Source organism: Papio anubis, chromosome 8 (genome assembly GCF_008728515.1).
Source record: "Papio anubis isolate 15944 chromosome 8, Panubis1.0, whole genome shotgun sequence".
Classification (NCBI taxonomy): domain Eukaryota; kingdom Metazoa; phylum Chordata; class Mammalia; order Primates; family Cercopithecidae; genus Papio; species Papio anubis.
The window spans coordinates 129,811,823-129,829,518 of NC_044983.1; the positions used below are offsets into that span (position 1 = coordinate 129,811,823).

The 17,696-nt window shown below is 44.6% G+C and overlaps 1 protein-coding gene across 5 annotated transcripts in view; it reads right to left on the minus strand.

Annotated features, from left to right (window-relative positions):
• The window catches only part of ZFAT (zinc finger and AT-hook domain containing), a 232,251-nt gene that overhangs the window by 48,737 nt on the left and 165,818 nt on the right, over window positions 1–17,696 (minus strand). For all 5 annotated transcript variants that reach the window (XM_017962334.3, XM_021942678.2, XM_021942679.2 and 2 more), the window contains one exon: window positions 6,938–7,076. In XM_017962334.3, coding sequence (XP_017817823.1) covers window positions 6,938–7,076 — 139 coding nt within the window. The remainder of the gene's footprint in view (window positions 1–6,937; window positions 7,077–17,696) is intronic.

The following is a 17,696-nucleotide window of genomic DNA, read 5'->3' on the forward strand; positions in this document are numbered from 1 at the left end:
TCCTATAAAGACTTAATATGTGATGATGAACAAAGGCAAACTTTTAAAGGTTAAACTTAGGCTTTAAAATGAAATTAAAGATTCCCTCTGGGGTATTCTTTAGTGGAAACTAATTCAGAGAGGAAAACATTCTTATATTATGTTTAAATTAAACTTAATATGATAATGCCCCCACATTAATTAAAACTTCAGCCTTTGCCACAGTGACTTTAATTAAAGAACAACAAATGAAAATATGTAATCTAGACTGAATGTATAACTATGCCAGTTAATTGATATCAAAGCTGAGATAAATTAATTTCTATTTGAATTCAGTAAATTATTAGGCAATGCACAGTAAAGGTCAACGGAAGACTTGGTGAATCTACTCATGGCACTGATATTAAGTGCACACCATAAAAACCAGGAATCCTCAAATCACAGTTTCCTCACATGGACTGATTAACCAGGAAAAGTATAAAATTTCAAGAGCAATTTAAAAAAACGGATCACGGTATCCTTTGCTCTTTTTGGAATGCAATATATTCTGGAGGAGTTTCAGGCATTAAAATATCTCTGCTCCTTTGTGGTGCTTGAGGTTATTGAAAATTCAATTTCATTTTCAATAATATAACTCCCAGAATGGCATACAACACTGGGCTGGGCAGTCACAAGACCTGAATCTGGCACTTGCTCAGGTGAGCCAAAGCTTCCTGAAACTCTCGGGTCTTGGTTTTCTCTTCCAGTAAGGTGAAGATGCTAAAGTTCATATTCTTTTTTTTTTTTTTTTCTTTGAGAGGACCACTGCACTAAAGTTCATATTCTCAAAAAAGACACTGAGTACAGTAGGCAGAATAATGAGCCCCTGAAGACAGCCATATCCTAATCCCCAGAACATGTGAATATGTTACCTTACATGGCAAAAAAGATGTGATTCAGTTCAGGATCTTGAGAGGGGGAGGTCATTCTGGTTTCTCCGAGTGGGCCTAATGCTATCACAGAGGTCATCAGAAGAAGAAGGCAGGAGAGAGCACAGACATGCAGTTTGAGAGAAGCTCCACTGGCCATTTCTGGCTTTGAAGATAGAGGAGGGGGCCACAAGGCAAGGAATGTAGGTAGCCTCTAGAGGCTAGAAAAGGCCAGGAGAGGATTCTCCCCTAGAGTCTCCAGAAGGAGTATTTGTTAGTACTTTGATGTTAACTTGGTGAGACTCATTTTGGACTTCTGACCTTCAGAACTAAGATAATAAATCTGTGTTGCTGGAACATCACACACCGGGGCCTGTTGTGGGGTCAGGGTGGGGAGGAAGGGATAGCATTAGGAGATATACCTAATGTAAATGACGAGTTAATGGGTGCATCACACCAACACGGCACATGTATACATACGTAACAAATCTGCACTTTGTGCACATGTACCCTAGAACATAAAGTATAATTAAAAAAAAATAGATCTGTGTTGTTTTAATCCACCACGAAGTATGCGGTGACTTGTTACAGTAGCTACAGGCAACTAACACAGGCACTGATGGATGCGAATACGGATAAGGACAAGGAACAAAAGCAGCTAAATTATCCGAGGAAAGTGGATATGGAATAATTGTACTACACAGATTAACAAGTGAAATATGGAATAGAACTTTGTTGACATTTCACTTCCTATTGTCTCTTAACTTAGTGTCTGTTCTAGGGCCCAGCCAGAGCCCCAGTTCAGAGCTAGGAAATGCTTAAGGGTAGAAATTAACTGGAAGTCACATGTAAGCACTGAAGAGGAGGGTTCCTGGTGACACAGCATGCAATATTAGATCCTACCTGGGACTATCTTAATCCCGTTTCAAATCCCAGCCCCTCTTCCCACAGGATCCTCAAGAAAAAGAGCAAAAGGGAAAATGCAGCGGAGGAAACAAAGTACATTTTATTACTAGCCAAGCTGAGGTCCCAAACCCCACGAGAAACACTTGGTAGAGGAGCGTAAGTGAGGTCTTCCCATCCGCCCACGCCCCTCACACACGCCCCAAATTTTGGGATCTGAGACACTCTGGATAACCACAGGGAAGGGCTTGGAAAGAGACAGGTCCCAGAGTCAGTCTTCGATCAAATTAGTAACTAGCCTTGGGGATGAAGAAATAAGAGAAAATAAACAGTACCCATGTGTGTGACTTTTCCACAAACTACTATATGACCACCAGCAAATGTGGCCCAATTGCTTAAGAGATGACTACGCCTCTTCCTTCACCTCCCCTTTCTTCTCCTCCTCTCCACTAAGTGCAAACATCTACAAACTTTAGGGGACATCAAACATGTGAGCGGCAAGGCACAGACATTGAATCAGGAGACAGGGTTTGGCTTGGCCACTTGCTCGCTTGGTGTGACCTGAGGTCAGTTATTAGCACTCCTTTCATTTCATTATTTTACAATAGGAATGATTATGCCAAGCCCACAGGGCCATTGTGAGAGATAAATTAACACGTAAAATAATAATCAGTAACACAGCATTATATCACATCACTAGAAGCATGTGCCAACAACTTATTGAATCCGGGCCCTAATAAAAACAATTTTAAAATTAAGATGTCTAAAAATCAAATACATCACCTGTGGGTTACCTCACAGTTTCTGGATTTCCTGCTATGCTATTTTCCCTGAATCTGGTGTAAAAAACTCATATATGAACATACATCCAAGGTACACATGCATACATATTTACACTTTTCTAATATAGCACTTCGAAGTAACATAAAGATTCTAGCAGATGCCAAATACTAAGACTTCTCAACACTTCTCCTCTTACCGCTTTCTCTTGCTCATTACACTTCAATGACTCTCTAAAACTGGGGGACACAGTACCCTGGGAGAAGCAGCTAACTCCGCTCCAGGCCATAGCTGAAGGGGATGTATTCCTTCTGCTATAATTAGAATACAGAGCTCTGGCGGGAGCTGCCTAGCCCTGGTCCCCAACCTGGGCAGGAATAACAATAATACCAACAATGACTGCCTTGTTTGACACCAAGTCCCAGTGTCTAGCATGGTGCCAGGCCCACTGTAGGCACTTGGGAGATACAAGCTCAAAGTAGAAATATGTGGATAAACGTAATAGTGGATTTGAGCCATTCATCAAGAACTTACTGTTGGCACTCTCTGGGAATCTTAAGAATGACATCTAATCTTTGCAACTGCTATGGAGGTAGGCTATGAGCCTTCCTCTTTGGAGGTATATAAACCAAGATTCAGAGAGGTTAAGTACCTGGCCCAAGGTCCACAGTGATCAGAAATCCCAGCCCAGGTCCATCGGACTCCCAAGCCTGTGTTCACTCCAAGTCTCTAGAAAGACTTGAGGGACGGCTTGGAAGCCATTGGACAGCCCGCTAAACCTCATTTTCACCCTGCTACATGCTCTAGGAGTGAGCAAAAGATTTCGTAAAGCTTAGCACCAAAGTATCTGATGCCTCTCACAGCCTGTGATTTACTGAACCAGTTCTTGAGCTAGTTTAATCAGGTGTATTTTAAGGGGAGGAAAGGGGCAGGCCCACTGAAGCAATACAAGTATTTCTTCCTTAAACAGCATGAAATGTGCATTTGTGTGAGAGAATGCCTCAAATCCATATTAATGAATAAGTGATGGCTAAGAGGAATCTGTCTTCAAAGCATCAGATGCACATAAAATATAAGCCAGGAGTACAATATTTACATAGTGCTCAGTACTACCTTAATTACTACAAAGTATCAGAGTTCTGAGGGATCAGTGCATCCAGACAGGCCCTGGTGGCAGAGACCTGGCAATGTCACCCAGTGCTCTCAGGGTGAAAGGTACGTGGGAGCCAAGATACGCAAGCTCGTAAGCCAAATGTGCACATGTCCCCCAGCTCCACGTTGAGTGACATCATGTCAGCAGCTTAAACTTGGCCATGGTAGAAATATTTACACGACAGAAATTGGCAAATTCTACAAGTCAGGTTTCCCCTCCCTCCTACTTGGGAAGAGTCTATGCAGCCATCCTTCCCAGCAAGCTTTGGGAACACACGGTAAACCACCCAAACTCCATGGAGAATGCCATAGTACCTTCCTTTAGAAACCTGCAAAAAACAGAAGTGTCTGATGTGGGAACTCTCGGCTCCTTTTAGGCCATTCTCCTGACCTCCTCTGCAGCACTGTGCACTGAACCCCTCCCTGGAATCCCGGGATCCTTGTGGCATGGCAGGCAGGAGGGTCTTTCCTAGGAATCAATAGCTGCACATATCACAGTGTCACACTGTTTAATACAGCTGATACACAAGGGATCCCTGCACGTGGTTTAAAGGAGACTGTAAAATCCTTCTGAGAAAAATACATGTTATTTGTGTTTTTTATGATGCTATTTTAAGACATCTTCTTCTATATCAAAACATGAAATCATAAAGTATAAAGATATTTTTGGGGGAGTAGAAGAGGAAAATAAAACCAAATGGGGATGGAGAGAGTTACTTGAAATTAATCAAAAGAAAACGAAAAATTGCAGTGGTTCCAAACAATTCAACATTTCCAAACAGTAACTGAATCTGGTTTCACGTTCTCCTTTCATTCTGCTCCCCTCTCCCAGACATAAAAAGAACGTGAACTTTGTGCTTCTGAGATTTCTAAACTGTGTTCATACTCCACCAGCCATCTGATTTCAGAGACTGTTCTCCTGCCAGAGCACCGCGGCGCAAGGCCTCTTAAGAGTCGAGAGACACTGGGTTGTCTCCTTCAACGTGGCCCTTGAAGGGAATGGGGGGATAAACATATATACATACATATGCATGCAAGTACATTTGCATATGCAAATAATACATCTATATATATGTACAGATGGCCCTCCATATCCATGGGTTAAACCAACTGCAGATTGAAAATATTCAGGAAAAATAAATAAAAAATAACAATACAAAAATCAAAAATAATATAAATTAAAAACCAAACTATAATAACTACTCACATGGCATTTACATTGTATAAGTTATTATAAGTAATCTGGAGATGATTTAAAGTACTTAGGAGGATGTGTGTAGGCTATATCCAAACACCACGCCATTTTATATAATGGACTTGAGCCATCTGTGGATTGTGGTATCTGCGGAGGGTCCTGGAACCAATCCCCCATGGATGCCTAGGAACAACTGTGAATATGTATCTGTGTGTGTGTGCGTGTGTGTGTGTGTATGTGTATCTCTGAAAGAGGAACCAAAAGCACCCCTGCAACGATAAAATATAAAACCCTGCTCCTGTCAGGGAATGGCGACTGATTACAGAGAGTCTTAGGAAGTTAACTGGAAACTTAGGGCATGAAACAGTTCAACCTCAGCACATTTTTCGCAAGGCAATGATGAAAGTTTGGAAGCACAGGGCAATGATGGTATCATCACTCAGATCCTCACGCCTGTCCCAATAGCCACAGTAAACATCTATTTCCTGGCAATCCAACCCAAGAGTGTGAAGGATGTGAAAAAGAATCCCTAACCTGCAACTCCAGTTATTTACTGGGGCTGTAAGCCAATCTATTCTCCCCTCTGTGATTCCTGGACATGGGGCACTGGCGTGGGTCATAAAAAATAATGTGATGGCTCCACAAGTCCTAGATATGTTCAGAAAAAAATATACAAAAGCAAGGACTGAACATGTACTGCATGCACGTGTTTTTTCATTTAATCCTCTCCACCATCGTGGAAGATGACTGCTGTGAACTCCATTCTACAGGTGAAGGGCCTGAGAGCTTGCCCAAGATGGCGCAGCTAACAAAGAAGAATGCAGATTGGAGCCAGGGCCCTCCCCACGGCATATCCTGCTCCCCAGTTGCATAAAACTGCCATTAGGAAAACGAAGACGCAAGCTCACCATTACCCCCAGATGGATGGCTTTAAAATTATCCTGAGTCTTCTGTGCTGCTCATCTATTTCCGTGCATCAGCCCTGTCACTGAAAGTGCTGAAGGATATAGTCAATTCATTTGTTTTACATTAAGATGCATTTCATGGCTATTACGGCGAGCGGAGCTTCACGCTGAAACAAAACTCCAAGCCTCCCCAGCTGCAGCAGTCTACAATTCCACATCTCTGTTTACTGGGGGCAGATTTCTAAATCTGTCCTCAGCTTCAAATAGTCACAGGACTTAGGAAAGAGGAGCAGTAAACAGTGCGCTGCAATCAGTTTTTAGCTGAATTATTGAAGTGCAGATATAAATACAACAGAATTCTCTGTATGGTAACAACACATAAGCTAAGCCCTCTCAAGTGGGAATGTGATTATTTATTGAAATAAAACAACAAAAAACCCCACAAAGTTGCAATAATTTAAAATGAAAAGAGGCTTTCATCAATTCTCATTAGTTTAAATGTTCTAGAATGCCTTTTTTTCTTTTCAGGATGAATAAGTAACAAGCTTACTCAATAAATATTTTTAGATAATCTGAAAAAGTTCACCTATAAATATGCCTACAATAGCATTAGTTATAACTGCAAAGAAAGACAAAATCTAAAACCCCCACAATGTTCAATAACAGAATTGTCAGTGTTTCCATTCAATATTGAATTACAAAAAGCCCTTAGAGGTCATAATTAGGAAGACAATGTACCAAAGAAAAACAAAATGTTCCTGTTAATGTGAAGTAAAGAAAGACAACTGAACTTTCATCTCTGCGAACTTTATGCACCGACGAAGAATGGAAGGCAATGCTGACAAATAAGCATTGCTGAGGGTAGTAGAATCTGTGGGTGAATCTTCACTTGTCATTCTAGACTTCCAGTAAGGTTGTTATAATACTAACCAGGCAGGAGGTAATGCTGACAATGATAAGGATGATGATGACAACAATGATGACAAGGAAGAACGAACATCACCGGCACATTTAGGTGTGAGAACTGAACTGCAGGATGTCAGCAGCTCTTCCCACTGGGGGACTTGATATACAAGGAAGCAGGCAGGGCCCCAGCTTGCTGGCCCCTCGCCTACCTTGCTGGATGAGCACCTCCGCCGCCAGCTCCCCGGTGCCCACGTTGGCGTACTCCTCGTTGGGGTGCTTCCTGTTGTAGTGCCGCTTCAGAGAGCCAGATATGTTGCAGGAGTAATGGCAGTGGGCACAGCGGAAAGGCTGTGGGGACAATGAGGAGGCATGAGGCGTTAGAGAAGGTGGGCCCCAGATGTCTGCCTTCGCTGCTGCTCCCACCTGATGAGCATCTGACACCCAGAAGGTCTAAGATGAGCAGACCCCATCACCTGTGATATGTTCTAGGGAAAACCACTAAGGCAAGAATGCTGAGACCTGACTCTGCGGTGACCAACCAAGGGACCAGGACAAGGTGCCTCAGAGGAGGAGCTGTCTCTACTGAATGAATTTGCTTTTGTTACTTCTTTTCTGTTTTCATCCACCTCAGAATTTAGTTTTTGTTCAAGAAGAAGACCAAAAAAGCAATACAGTAATCTATCATTTTTTTAAGTGAATGACATTAAAAGTAGCTCTCATTACAGTTAGTTCCCTGATCTACAGTCAGGAGTCACATAATGACGTTTCACTCAACCTCAGACTGCATATACAACAGCAGTCACAGCAGTAGGTTCTACTATACAGCCTGCAAGCGCAAGTAGGCTATACCTTCTACATCTGTGTAAGTCCATTCTATGATGTTCTACAACTAAGAGTTTGCTTAAGGACGCATTTCTCAGAACGTATCCCTGCTATTCAGTGATGCGTCACTGTATTTGCTTCTTTAGCTAAATCAATTCCTCCGCAGTATTTGCCTGCAAGCACCGGCATACACAAGTGTCAACCATTAGAGAAGTCTAGCAGGTAAAATCTATTTCTCACGCCCACCTGATCAAGACAAGGCACTTTTGGGATGAGGCCACGAATGAGTCATGCAGCCTTGTCTTTCCCCTGGCACAATGCCTTGGAGGCTGCATAAACAGTGAGGCTGGGCCGGGCGCGGTGGCTCAAGCCTGTAATCCCAGCACTTTGGGAGGCCGAGACGGGCGGATCACGAGTTCAGGAGATCGAGACCATCCTGGCTAACACGGTGAAACCCCGTCTCTACTAAAATACAAAAAAAATTAGCCGGGCGAGGTGGCAGGCGCCTGTAGTCCCAGCTACTCGGGAGGCTGAGGTAGGAGAATGGCATGAACCCGGGAGGCGGGGCTTGCAGTGAGCTGAGATCCGGCCACTGCACTCCAGCCTGGGCAACAGAGCCAGACTCCGTCTCAAAAAACAAAACAAAACAAAACAAAACAAAACAAAAACAGTGAGGCTGGGGAAAGAAGCACCTGCTGGGCCCCTGGGGAAGCTCAATGAGACCTGGCCTTTGGCTGCTCAATGGAGGCGCATCTCCATCACTGTTAAATTCCATGCCACGGCCCCTGGTCAGGAGCTGCCAGCATGCCCCTGTAATCCACATGCTGTATGATTCCGACAGTGCTCCAGGGTCATTCAGGGCCTCTTTGATGACCCAGCAGCCTTCTAGCCCAGGAGGAGCAGAAGAGCATGCAGCAGCCAAAATGGGAGCAGCACTCTGCCTGGTGCAGGGGACTCAGATGGAGCAAGTCCAGCCACACCTCTGGCCTTGACCAATGATAGAACCTCAGGCAAGTCGTGAAACTTCTCTTAGCATGGATCTTTACATGAGGCAAATGAGGATCATGCCCATGTCGTAAGGTTGTTGTGAGAATTAAATAGTATCATATAAACTGATACCTAAAATGCCATGCAAAGCATTTCTTACTGATTTTATCAGCAATTCTATCACAATTCTTACCGGGCATCTGGAAGCTGATGTACCACTGCATCTATTAAGACCTCAAACAATACCTTTACTCCTTGACTGTCCAATTCATCAATTTTTTCATCACTGTTGCCTATAAGAGCTAAACCAGCAACAGAATTGTCTGAATGTGAAGTACACCAACAGTAGAGAAAATGTCCTCTCATCTTTGAAGCTTAGAGACCAGTCCCTCTTTCAAGGTTTCTTCCCTTCAAGTATAAAACTGTGATGCAGTCTTCCCATAGAGGCAGATGGGAGAGAGGGAGAAGGGGAGGAGGAGGGAGAGGGAGAGAGAGAAGGGAGAGAGGGAGAGAGGGGAGACAAGGAAAGGCAGGGGGAGAGGGAGAGAAAGAGAGAGGGAAAGGGAGAGGGGGAGAAGGATAGAGGGAGACAGAGAAAGAGAGAGAGAGAGAGGGAAAGGGAGAGGGGGAGAGGGAGAGAGGGAGACAGAGAAAGACAGAGAGAGAGGAGGGAAGAAAAGAAGAAAATGAAGAGGAAAATCTTCCACCTCACCCCCTGCTTAAGTCATACTCCTTCCTCGTAGGCCCCTTGCCCACCACCTGCTCCAAGAGCTGTTCCCCCTTCAGCCTTCATGCTGTCACCTCCCTTTCTCAGGCCTCTGCCATCTCCTAGCAAGCAACTCCTGGGGGTGCCTTCTGCTCAGACCTCATGCTCCTCCATCCCATCTCCTTAGGCTGGCTGCCCTATCCCACTGTGGCAGGTGTGACATCGTCATGCCACTGTCACCAGGTTCTGCCATGGCTCAGCTTTCTAGACTTATTTATGGGATCTGCAACACAGACTTAATGTCAACTGCTGGATCTTTCTAAGGTGCTGGCCTTGGGCTGGATTTGTTCTTCTGCTCTGATTCCAATTATCATTTTTGCATTGCTGATTGGTGGATCTATATGTTTTGTTGGGTCCTCTCTCCTGAACCATAGATGGGAATTTTCAACTGCCTTCCAGGTATCTCTGCAGGGATGTTCTATAGGACCCTTAAACTTTGGACTCATATCTTTCTGCAAAATCAGTCAGTCATCAAAGACAGAAACCCACAGCCATCTTTCATTTTTCCTTCTTTCTTACTATTCAACTGATCACGGAGTCTTGTCCAACCTTCCTGGGAAGCCTTTCCAGAGCGCCCCTGTCCTCCTCTCTCTCTCCAGCACAGAGAAGGAGACCCTCCCAGCCTATAAAGGGAATACTGCCATCCCCAGAAGGGCCATTCTTGGAAAGATACAGGGCAGTTAATCTGGTCGGTCAACCAGCTCTAAAACATTCCCCAGGGACTTCGCCCTACACCAAGGCTCACACTCTGGTTACCGGATGCTCTGTGCTGCACCGTACGTGCTGCGTTTCTACATTAAGTCCCTCGGGTAAAGAATCCTTGGAGTTTGGCCCAGAGCATTTACTAAACAAAAGGACCTGGAACAAAGGCAAAATTTGTCTGGCTTTCTCATCTATCTAGTGCATAGAGAACAAAAGGTCTAAAATTCTAATATATGATTACTGCAAAGCTAAAATAAAAGTTAAACCATTTTCAAGGGCTTTCATCTCTAAATAAGCAAACAGCATGCAGATATTATTTTTGGAATGTTAGCATTTACACAGAAATCAAAAAGTGAAAATGCTGTATCGCCAGCATCGGGCAGTCAGTGGGCATAAAACGCAGGAAGAAAAAGGGTGATGAAAATAAGAAATGGTCCTGCAAGCCTAGCTTCAGACTCAAGAGCCAATTTCACCCTTCTTGCAGCAAAGCAGATAAACAGCTTCCTGTGAGTTCAGCTCCTTTTTTTCCCCATGCCCATCCACTGGCAGAATTGCTAATGAGAAGAAAAATTGCCAAAATGTGAGCATATTGGCAAAAAATGTACGTGAGAGCCCAAATGAGGATTCAGTCTCTGAGCTAGCAATGTCTATCAAAATTTTCAATTCTGAGAGTTGAAAGAAACACTTGACTTGGAGAAATCTTCTCGCCATGGAAGCCTTCCTTCTGCAGCCTCTCCAGCAGTCTGCTGTCTGCTTAGTCTCTGCTTTGATGCACGGGGTTCAAAACATGCCCCGGCAGTCTTTTCACTGCTGAATAGTGCAGGGGGAGTTAGGAAGATAAACCTCCCAGTCCCTTTCCTTCATTGGTCTTGCTTCTATCCTTCATATCCATTAGAACCTCTACATGAAGTCCATTACCACCCATTTTCTGCTGGGGATCTTCTCTCCCGAAGTGTGGGAACTGAGCCCCATCTAGGCTCTTCAAGCAAAACGAGATCTGATATGTGAGGCACTGCCACAGGCCAGCAGAGAATTCTCCTGGGGCTGACACAGGGGAGGAGACAGGCAGAGGGAGGGAACAGCATCGGTAAGCCACTGCCAGACGTAAAGCCTGCTGCCTTATCAATACTGCAAGTCTCAAGGTTTCATTTATAGAGCATATATTTACTGACCTCTGACTGTCCTCTGACCCCCAGGGATACATGGTGAATGAGGCAGATTTGTGATTCCCTAAATATATACACGTTTGGGGACTTAAATATCAACTCCAAAGATTAAATGCTATCTGGGCAAACTAAATCATAGAACTTGGTTTCTAAGTCAGAAACTCGCAAACAACAAATGACACTAGATCTCAAAAGGGAAGTTATTTATTCAGAGCTTTCAGGACAGAATCCAGCCTAGAGTTGGGAGGAAGATATAAGCTGGCTCCATAGCTCATTTGGAACGCAACATCGAAGTTCTTATCGTGGTCCAAAAAGCAAGACAGGGAGCCCATCAGCATAGCTATTATTCAATGTTGCACAGAAGTTCTTAACCAAAGTAATGAGATCTAACATGATAAATATTACTGATTTCTCTCATTTTCACTGATAGCCACTATATGCCAGATAGCTCTAAATGTTTTGCACGGATTAATGCCTATAAGTCTTACATCAAACTCATAAGGTACGTGCAATTATTATCCTCATTTTTACAGGTAAGGAAACTGAGACACAGAATGGTTTAGAGACTTGCCAAAGTTTCACGGTCTCCTAGCCTGGCTACTTGATTTGCATCAGATATGGGGCCCCAGGCCCAGCCAACAATAAAGAGATTATCTGGTTTTCCACTGGCCATTTTTTCCCCTAGCATATATCCCCCTAAAACTCCAACTGAGAGGGGCACAGGTTGGTATTCTTGGGTCTCCTGGACATAAGGTGGCCCAGATCTAAGTATCAACCTCTAGACCAAGGAACCCCACGGTTGACCGGGAGAGATGTGGGCAGTTACTGCGCTATCACTATGAGGCAAGGACTGGGCAGAGGAGAAGACGAGGGTCAATACCAGCCAGGTGAACACAGTGTGCTGTGTGCTGGGTCAGGAAAGTCATGTTAGGCAATGGGAGCCCCTGGGAGGTGTCAGGCGGGACAGTGGCCAACTTCCCATTTTGAAATACCACTCTGGATACTTGGAAGTTAAATGGAAAATGGACTTGAAAGGAACAAGACTGGAGGCAGGGAATCAATTATCCAGTTAACTGCAGTGGCATGGACAAGAGATACTAAAGGCCTAAAATGAGGCAGGGGAATAAAAATATGGGAAAAGAAGACAACATTTAAGAGAGATGAAGAAGGTAAAATCAGCCAGACCTGATGGCTGGGATGATGTGTGAGAGGAAGGAGATGGAGCCTCTAGGATGGCTCCCAAGCTTCCAGCATGGATGGCAGAGGGCAAGGAAGGCCACCAGCAAAAAGGAAGTTATATGGATAATGGGAGGGAGAGGGTGTATTCCTAGAACTCTGAACATCCCACAGGGTGGGTCTAGAACTCAGAGGACAGCTCTGGGCTGCAAACACAGATCAGAGGACAGGCAACTAGCAGAGGTCCTAAGACTGAGTGTGGCCATGGAAAGAGTATATCAAGTGAGAAGAGAAGCAGGATTGGAACAGCATCCTGGAACACAGGAGCAGGCAGGCAAAAGGAGGTGGACTTGGAAGAGGGATGACAGAGGATAGCAGGTGTGGGGATCAGTGGAGTCTGGAATCATGGGATCTGAGGAATAAGGTCCTCCAGGTAGAGGAGGATAATGGAGCTGAGTGCTCTAAGAAATCCAACAGGAAGGGGCCTCCCCAGTGTCCACTGGACCTGGCAATCAGGGGGTGGCACCAGTAACCTACCAAGAAGGGGTTCAGCAGCATGAGACAGGCAAAAGTCAGGCTTCAGCAAGTCAAGGAGAAAAGATGAGGAGCACAGGCTGGGTCATCTTCCTTTTTCCAAAAGGTGGCATCAAAAAAAAAATCTTTCTCAAAAGGTACATTGGGCCAGGCACAGTGACTCACACCTGCAATCCCAGCACTTTGGGAGGCTGAGGTGGGCGGATCACTTGGGGTCAGGAGTTCAAGACTGGCCTGGGTAACATGGCGAAACCTGTTCTCTACTAAAAATACAAAAATTAGCCAGGCGTGGTGATACATGCCTGTAGTCCCAGCTATTTGTGGGGCTGAGGCACGAGAATTGCTCGAATCTGGGAGGCAGAGGTCACAGTGAGCCAAGATTGCGCCCCTGTGTTCCAGCCTGGATGACAAAATGAGACCCTGTCGCCAAAAAAAAAAAAAAAAAAGAAGATTAAAAAAAGGTATAGTGAAGATTTGTTAAAGCTGAAATTCTTTAAGTCCTTATTTTTATGTCAAGCAAGCAAGATGTCACCACCATAGTAAAAGTCTGGGTGACAGAGTGAGACCCTATTGCCTCTTAAAAATAAAAAGCTGGTAAAATACACATTTTCATAATTTGAGAATTTGCTGTTTTGGTTCTTTAAACAAAAAGAAAGAGAATAGAAGAGGACAGGGAATCATATCTCACACATGAAACTGGATTCTGAAAAGCCTGATTAGAAGACATCTAAAAACCTCTAACTACATTAAAGTGATCGCATTTCCCATCGGCATCAAGGAACAGACCTACAGGAACGTTGTAAAGCAGATGAGAAGCTGGTGATGAGGTAATGTGCAAGGTCATGACATTGGCAACTGACTGCAATGTACAGGATGGCTTTTTGGTAAAACGAGGAGTTGCTCTGTTGGCTCCTATTCACAGCAAGCAAGAAGGCTGTCATCAGGTAAGGTTTTTGCAGTCTAATTTGTGCAACCAAGTATGGTATTAAGGTGGCACATATATCAAAAGGCTCAAACATCAGATGTGAATCCGCCCCTTTGTTGACAGGCCTACCTTGGAGAGGGTGAAGAAGAATAAAGGCAAAACAGAAAGTGCTCGATGACACTAGTGTGTGAAACCTGGGGCCATACATCACTATTTCAACCTTAGTTTAACAACGTGGCTGGTGTAGTAATCAAGATACAGACAGAGACAGACATACGGAAGGAGACTAACCACCCGTCTGGTATCAGAAAATTTGGATTCAAATGCAGAAAAAGGTCATGTAATGGTTATGACCTACATGAAGTGGACTGGTTGGTACAAGACTATTTATACACTGCTGATAGACAGAAGTGGTGTTATTAGAATGCGGACACCTTTACAACACAGAAGGACCTTCTCAAGGACATGACTGCATTCTATGTCAAGCAAGGGTAGAAGAACGGAGTGTGGCAGCATGAATGAACCAGGAGCAGGAGAAGAGGGTCAGGCGTTAGGCCCACCACTAACAGTGGAGTCACCCTCGCCAAGTCATTACACCTCCGCTGCTTTTGATTCCGTATCTGTGAAATGGGACAGCAAACCTTTCCTGCCTACCTGATGGAGTTTAGATGGGGCACCAAAAACAGAGCACGACTGTGCTTTGAGAATCAAAAAACACCATAGGCCTCACTACTGTGGTCTTTAATCAGTTCATTAGCGTATTAGCACAGGAAACTAGCAGATGCCCTAAGACTGAACGCAGCCATAGAAAGAGAGTGTATAAAGTGAGAAGAGAAGCAGGATTGGAAGAGCGCCCTGGGGTGCAGGGGCAGGCAGCCAAAAGGAGATGGGCTCGGAAGAAGGACAAGAGAGGACAGACAGTAGGTGAGAGGATCAGGGGAGTCTGGAGTCTGGAGCTCCATCTCCTCCCTCTCACACATCATCTCAGCCCTCAGGATTGGCTGGTTTTACTGGCTCTATCTCTTTTAAATGTTCTCTTTTAAAATGTTCCCACATTTTTATTCCCCTATCTAATGTGGTCATCTGAGGCTCCAAGAAACCTCCTGGTGGGTGTCCTCTCAATTTTCCCTATGACAAGGACATTCCCTTCCCTTCTAGAGAAGCTCTTCTCTTCATATGGCCTGGGACCCTGTGTAGGAGGCTGCCTGCCCGTGCATGGAGGCACAGAGTCCCTCCACCACCTTCAAAGGCTACAAAAAGTCCCACCTACACCACCATGACCCAATTAAACTGTACCCACTCATACATCAACTGCCCTGGACTCACTCCTGTAAATATAAGTGAAAAGACTTTCATAATATTGCATGTTAAGTCACTTAGAAACACTAACCGTCACTCTCATATGCCTTTATTCCTCAATGGCCATCTAGCGGACTGGGAAATTCTGAAAAAGTGAAAAAACTCTAACCTAAAAAATAGATTTCAAGTGTCATGAAGTTTTCATGAACTATATTTAACCATCAGTTAAGTTAAACTTTGGCCTGTAGGCATTTGTTCACCTTGATTTTGTAGTTTTCCTGTAGTTTGGGGTCATTTTTTAGGCTCATGAAAATGTGCTCAGGGTTCTGTGGATCAAGTGGCCCTGCCCACTGGCACCAGAGGGGAGAGGGGCCAGTTCTCATAGGTCCAGCAGGACTCCGGGCACTGGGTTCCATGAGCTGGCCAGGACAGCAGGCTCTGTCAGGGCTTCCTCATGTGACCTTAAGGGAAATCTTGGACTTCAGATTTGGAGACAGCCATGCATATAGTTTGAATATTTTTCCCTCCAGAACTCATGCTGAAATTTAATATTATGGAGTATTGAGGGGTATTGAGAGTTTGGGCATTTAAGATGTGACTGAATTATGAGGGCTCTGTCCTCATGCATGGATTCACCCATTCAAGGATTGACGGATTAATGAGTTGTCATGGGAAAGGAATTGGTGGCTTTATTAAGAAGAGGAAGGGGACATGCACTAGCACATGAACACACTCAGCCCCCTCACCATGAGATATCCTGCACTGCCTTGGGACTCTGCAGAGTCCCCACCAGCAAGAAGGCTCTCAACCAGATGCAGCCCCTTGACCCTGAACTTCACAGCCTCCAGAACTGTGAGAAATAAATTCCTTTTCTGTATACATTACCCAGTTTCAAGTATTATGTTATAAGCAACAGAAAATGGACTAATACAAGCCAATCATCAGTTAATCTTCATTTACCACAAGTAAAAAGACACGCACAAAAAAAGAGATGAGGAAAGGAAGAAAGAAAAAAGGAAAGAAAAGAGAGAGAGAGGGAAAGGAAGAGAATGGAGAAATTAATGCCAGTGTCTTGAGTTTGAGGAATGACAATCACAGGATCAATTAACCATGATCCACTGAAAGATAAGAAAAATAGGCAATATATGTCATCACCTCACATAAAAATTAAATGCCAAATCATGCTGCCATTTCTTTCCAAAAAGATCTCTTATCTTTACTCATAAATAAAGTATCTGCTGAGCATCTACTACATGCCAAGCAATATGTTACGAACTGGAGGTGGCTGGCACCACACTCACAGGCATTCCACTAAATCCTCTTACCTCGTTCACCACCTCCTACTAGAGGTCCTGAACGTTTACATCTTACCTCCTCCCTCCCAGATGCCAGGACCTTGAAGGCCAGGCCAGCTGGTAACTTTCTTCTCTACAAGGCCTGCCTGATCCAGACCTGCCCACTTCTCTGACCACATCCCTCTCCATGGTCATCTTCGGTCAATGGACTCGAACCATACTGCTCCTTTCTCATTTGCATTCTCACTCTCCCTCTATCCAGAACACCCCATCACCGCATCAGCAGATTTCCCTCAGGCAGCTGTGTCCTGGACCAAAGTCAAGTCTCCAAACTGCCCTTCTTACCCTAGTCTTGATCCTGCCATTCTCTCTACAACAAGTGTCTTTCTTTTCTTTCTAACTTTCATTTTAGGCTCAAGGGGTACATGTGCAGATATGTCACATGGGTAAATTGCATGTCACAGGGGTTTGGTGTACAGATAATTTTGTTACCAGGTAATTAGCATAACACCCAACAGGTAGTTTTTCAATCCTCATCCTCCTCCCACCAGCCTCAAGCAGGCCCCAGTGTGTACTGTTCCCTTCTTTGTGTCCACGTGTACTCAGTAAGTACCCATGTATAAGTGACAATATGTGGTATTTGGTTTTGTGTTCTTGCACTAATTCACTTAGGATAATGGCCTCCAGCTTGATCCATGTTGCTGCATAGGACATGATCTCACACAACAAGCGTCTTTATCAGCCCCTGTTCAGAGCCTTCAAGGTCTGCCAGAGCCTGTGGAGAGCCCCAGATGACCTGTCCACACCTCTCTGTAATAGTGAGCCAAGTACATGCAGGTATTGTACAGAAGTGAGGGCAGGGGGGGCAGTGGAAGGAGAGCATGTACCAAGCCCCAAATAACCTGCCCACACCTCTCTGTGACACTCAGCCAGGCATATGCAATTCCTGCACAGAAGAAGAGATGGGGTCATGTACAAATCCCCAGATGACCTGCCACACCTCTCTGTGATAGTCAGCCAGGTACATGCAGTTACTGCAGAGAAGAAGAGATGGGGTCACGTACGAATCCCCAGAGACCTGCCCACTACCTCTCTGTGACAGTCAGCCAATTACATGTACTTACTGCACAGAAGAGATGGGGTCATGTACAAATCCCCAGATGACCTGCCACACCTCTCTGTGATAGTCAGCCAGGCACACTGGGAGATGTGCAGGAGCTTGCTCCAAACCATCTCACTCCTGCAACTGCCACTCCTGTGTGCAAGCCATTCCTTTTTCGTTAAGAACACTCCCCA